The sequence below is a fragment of the Musca autumnalis genome, unplaced genomic scaffold, assembly GCF_047663935.1.
Source record: "Musca autumnalis isolate F117 unplaced genomic scaffold, ASM4766393v1 scaffold_4, whole genome shotgun sequence".
NCBI lineage: Eukaryota > Metazoa > Arthropoda > Insecta > Diptera > Muscidae > Musca > Musca autumnalis.
In genome coordinates this window covers 239,426,851-239,431,850 of record NW_027411977.1, presented here as the reverse complement: position 1 = coordinate 239,431,850, position 5,000 = coordinate 239,426,851, and the positions used below count along the sequence as shown (strand labels likewise).

General features: G+C 43.1%; 1 protein-coding gene across 3 annotated transcripts in view; it reads right to left on the bottom strand.

Annotated features, from left to right (window-relative positions):
* Positions 1-616: 616 nt before the first annotated feature.
* The window catches only part of Eip75B (Ecdysone-induced protein 75B), a 406,555-nt gene continuing 402,171 nt past the window's right edge, over positions 617-5,000 (bottom strand). For all 3 annotated transcript variants that reach the window (XM_073986170.1, XM_073986171.1, XM_073986173.1), the window contains one exon: positions 617-3,561. In XM_073986170.1, coding sequence (XP_073842271.1) covers positions 1,024-3,561 — 2,538 coding nt within the window. In that variant the 3' untranslated portion in view covers positions 617-1,023. The remainder of the gene's footprint in view (positions 3,562-5,000) is intronic.

The window sequence follows — 5,000 nt, the reverse complement described above, 5'->3', positions numbered from 1 at the left end:
TATTTAACAGGGTTAAGTAAAATTGAAAAATTGTTTTTTCTTTAAATAAAAGTTAAAATCTTTACAAATTAAAAAATGGTTTCATTTAATACAGGTTTGTTTTTCAAATTTGTGTGTGTAATTTTTTTCAATATTTTTTTGAAATACATTTTCTTTTTTTTTTTAATTCAAGCTTATAATTATAAGTGGTATTTTTTATGGGGGTTTTTATAACTTTTTTTTTGTTTTAATTTAAAAAAAGGACTTTCACATAATTGCATGCAATATTTTTTTGTACAGTTTTCTGTGTTGTTGTTGTTGTTGGGTTTTAATAATTTAATTTCTATATAATTTAGCAATTAATAAATTGGGGGTTGGTTTGTGGAGTTGTTGATGTTTTAAATATTAACAGCAAAGAAAAAAATTCATTTTTTTTCTATGGTTGCCCGCCCCTGCTTGATTTTGTTTTTACTTAAGGAAATGGTTTATTGTGTTGTTGTTGGTTGGTTGGTTGATTGGCTGGCTGTAACACCCTTGATTGGCTGCCTTTTGCATCATCATCATTATCATCCTCTCTTTCTGTTACTCTATGATTTTCTTAAAAGTTGTTGTTGTTGGTTTTGGGGTTTATATTGTATTTCTTCTTCTTATGTTTAGCAAAGTTGTGTTTGTTGTTTGTTTTGTTTTTGCATCAGTCTCGATCATTTTGAATTGTGTTATATTTTTTTTTGTTTATAAATTATTTGAAGTAGACGTAGACGACTTTTTACATAGAAAAATATACAAAGTGAGGGAAACATTCAAATTTACAACATCATCAAGAAGTCACCACAGTGGGGTATGTGGCTGGGGGTGGAGGGGTTGGAGAGGAGCAAGAAATTTGTTTCCAAAATTAAATACTGTTCAACCAAAAGAAGAATGTAATTCTCTTTTTCTCTCTTTAGCAAAGAAACATACTCTCCTCCATCTCTCTCTCTCTCTCTTTCTCTTCCTCTAAGATCTAACTCTCTCAATCTCTATTGAGCTAGCTGCTATTCCCCACACTTACGCTTCCAACATGACCTTTTGCACCTGGGGACTGGAGGCCGGCGCCGTTGCGCTTGGCGTTACCGTCACATCAGCCGACACTGTGGGATAACGCTGGGCCGCTGAGGCTGCTGCTGCCACCAAAGCTTGCAATTTACTGGGAGGTGGTGTGGGTGATTTCTTGGACAAATTCAGTGGCTGCTGGGAATCGGCAATGTCAACCTGCAACTCCAACAGACGAGGCGGTGTGTTCATGGCCGAAGGTGAGGGCCTGGGCGGTGATACGCCGGCCGAGGTGGAGTGCGGTGATTGGAAATACTGGCAACCCGATGATGCGGATGACGAGGCGGAGGAGGAGGTGGCGGAGGAGCTTGATGACGTTGAGGATGATGATGAACCATTACTGCTGGGCGACACCGATTGCTGGCGTTGATTTATTGTTGTGGTGGTAATAACGGAATGTCCCGCCCAACGTCCAGCACCATTTACCGGCGGTGAGGCCAAAGCTGTCACCGTGGTGGTGGAGGGTGAATTGCAATTGGAATTTGGTGAACTGCTGGGTGAATTGCTGGTCGCATACATTCCATGCATACTGTGACCAGGTGCCGGACTGCGGCTACCCGGGCCATGCGGTGAACAGGCCATTAAATTCGTGGAGCTTGATTCACGCATAATATAGTTTTGTATAATATCGGAGCGTTTCATTTGTTCTGGAGTCATCCTAGGCTCAGCCATCAGCGACTTGGCCAACACGGAATGGGTACTGGACAACGAGGAGGGCTGATGATGGGCCCCACTGTTGGAATTGGTGGGTGTTGGTCGGGTCAAGTGCATGTGCAGCTGACTTTGATGTTGAGCAATGGCTGGCGGTGAGCTGGCCACAAACGATGTTGGCTGGGGGGAATGCGTAGCTTGTGGCACCATCAATACCTGCTGTTGTGAGCCGGAATTCGAGGAGGTGGTAGCAACTTGATTGGCAGATGGTGGTGGACTTTGGTTACCGCCGGCCGTGGCCAATTGGGGACTGGTGGAAGCGGCGGGTATGCTGGATGATGTGGCTGGATTTGTGGAGCTGGTGGCATCACCATCGGCACCATCAAATTCACGATGACGCAAAGCCCGGAATTTCTTGTGTGGCTTATAGGCCTCATCCATCAAGGAGTTGGTATCATACAATGGAGGGGCCTGCAGCACCCGCTTCAGCACAGGCATATCATCAACAATTTGTCTCTTAAGAGTGGCCGCCGAGGCCATTGTGGAGGGTGACGATGAAGAATTGGACGTTGAGGTGGCTGCCGCTGACATGGGTTGCGGTGAACGCACGGGCGAAACTGAGACCGTTACCTGGGTACTGCTAGCTGCCGCCGCCACTGCTGCTGCTGTGGAATTTTCACTGCAATCCAGGGCATCATCAACACTTGAACGCGGACTGGAACATGATGAGGAGCCACCTGAGCTCACGGTCTTGCCACCACATTCGGTTTTCTCATTGCCCGACTCAATACCCGAATCGGTGGGTGAATCCAATTTGCGATAACGATGCTGGGCCGGACCACTGGTCAAATGATGATGCAGCTGTTGGTGGGAATGTGCCCGAACAATGGGTGTGATTGTCAAACCATTCTGGGTCAAATGGGCATGGGAACCCACAATATCCAATTCATTGGTGGAATCGCCAGAAGAACCAGAATTGGCACGATTGCGCAGAGGGCAGGTGCCGGATAGAGTGGCTGCCAGCAGAGGGGCCGAGGAGGCCAATGAGGAGGTCTGTTGGCTGGCATGATGACTAATGTGATGCGGTGTACTGCTGCTGGTTGTGGAGGCAATTTGATATTCCAAATCTCCAGACTCTGTACTCGAAACCGAACCCAAGGGACTCTTGGCCTCAACATCCATGCGGTGATCATCCCAGCCATTGGGACTCTTGGAGAGGCCATGATGATCCTCATCCATGGACCACATTTGTTGGCGCAACAATTCTTTGTGCTCGGTACGGAACACCACCAACTTCTCGGTGTGCAGTGTGCTCAAGGTACGCAAATCAGGCATGGTATCGAGCAGCTTGCTCATGAAATCAGGTTGATCGGGACGATTCTGATTGATGATGGTCTGGAGGCAACCCTTCAAACGATTGTACATGCGTTCAATCAACTCAATGTTGCGCAAACCCGGCCGATCGGGGGTAATCAAGACAATGGCGCAGAACAGCCCTATCTCGGCATCTGTTAAATTCATGGAATTCATGCGTTCCGCGAAATTGAATGTGGAGTCGACCAAAAAGCGAGCATTGGCACCATTTTGTATAGCATCACGGCGCATTACCTGGCCATTCAGGCAGATTATGCTGTTGATGGAATTGTCGAACATGCAGATCAGGCGCACAAACAAAGCATCAAAGAGGCCAGCCTTCAGCAGGGTGAATTTGTCGTCCTGTGAGAGTAGCTGGAAACCGGGTATCATGCCGGCAAAGTCGATGACACCACGTATGACATGGGCAAAGCGCTGGCTGAATTCCTGTTCTGATTGTAGTTCTGGGGCGGGATTAAGGGGACAGGCCTGGAAAGATAAAGAAAAGTGGAGAGAAAAAATTAATTTAATATTTGCCACAGCTGTGATCGTATGTTTGTAAAGTTGTCAAGTCAAGTCATGTGGTTGCGGAAAAACCTTGCATGTTGTGAGCAAATCAATGAGCCGGCGGCAGGCACACACCCTCCCTTGCATCAGGGAGGTTTTATATGACCACACAACAGTTGTGAAATGCAAAGTTCACGCGAAGGTCAACAGGAAAAGCATTTTATTAGAGAGACCTATTAAAAAAGTATACTATAACGCTTATTATTATTAGAAACTACAACAACGACAACAACAAAAATCAATGAGGAAAAGCTTTTGTTAAGGTTATTTATAATATATAACACCTGGTTGATTGTTAGCCGTGTAAACGGGTGGCGGTGGTTGTGTGATTGGGCATTGTTATTTGTTATTAATAGTTTTTTTAAACAATTTTCTAAAGTCAAGGTTAATAACCTAAAGTTCAAGGTAGCTGGCAACAAGATAACCCCCTTCGTCACTAAGCACACTACACACACAACAACAACTATCAATGTTCTTTCCGGTTTCGCATACAGTCGTCCGTCGACTTGTCGTTTAGTTGTAAAACAAAATTCTAATATTTTTTCCTTTTATTTTTTTAGAATGTTTAACGTCATTTTTTTTTTGTCTAATACTATGACAGAAAATAGAACAACCAAACGAAAAACACAACAACAACAGTAATAACAACAAGTATTTTATTATTAACCTTGAAAAATATCTGTTTCTGTTGTTTAAATTATTTAGTATAGATTTCACAGAGAGATATCGAGAAATAGGCTCTCATTCTCTCGCTCTTTGTGTGGTTTCCCCCGTTAGCTCTCTTAGTTAAAATTTTTTTATAAAGGTAGTTTCTCATACCCACAAGGTAGTTTGATGTGCCTCACTAGTTTGTTTTTGGGGGGATTCTCTTCTCTGTGTGTGAAAACAAGAGACGACCGACCGAAGACTACACAGCCGAAAAAGGTCTACGAATGTTATTTAGTATAGTTACCATGAGTAATGATAATGACGAAGGCCAAACTATGGCATGTTCGTTGTTATTTGCCTTTGCTGTTGTTGTTGTTGTTGCCATTCTTGTAGTTCTTTGTACGAAGGTGTTGTGGTGTGGGTATGGTGGTGGGTAGACACCTTTTGTTCGTTCTTGTTGTGTTGTGATAGCCTTGGTCAAGTGCAAATTGCCGGCATTATAATATATGTATATCCTCGATATTTGTGAAAAAATACGCTTTTAATGGCCGGTATGCAAAGCCATAGACAACCGGATATACAAAAAAATATATTTTTTAAATAAAATATAGGGTTGCCATGTGAGGGAAAATTATATAAATTTGGGGGAAATTTATAAAAATAAATAAATAAATATTTTAATAGGAAAAAAAAATAAAAATATAATCGAAGTT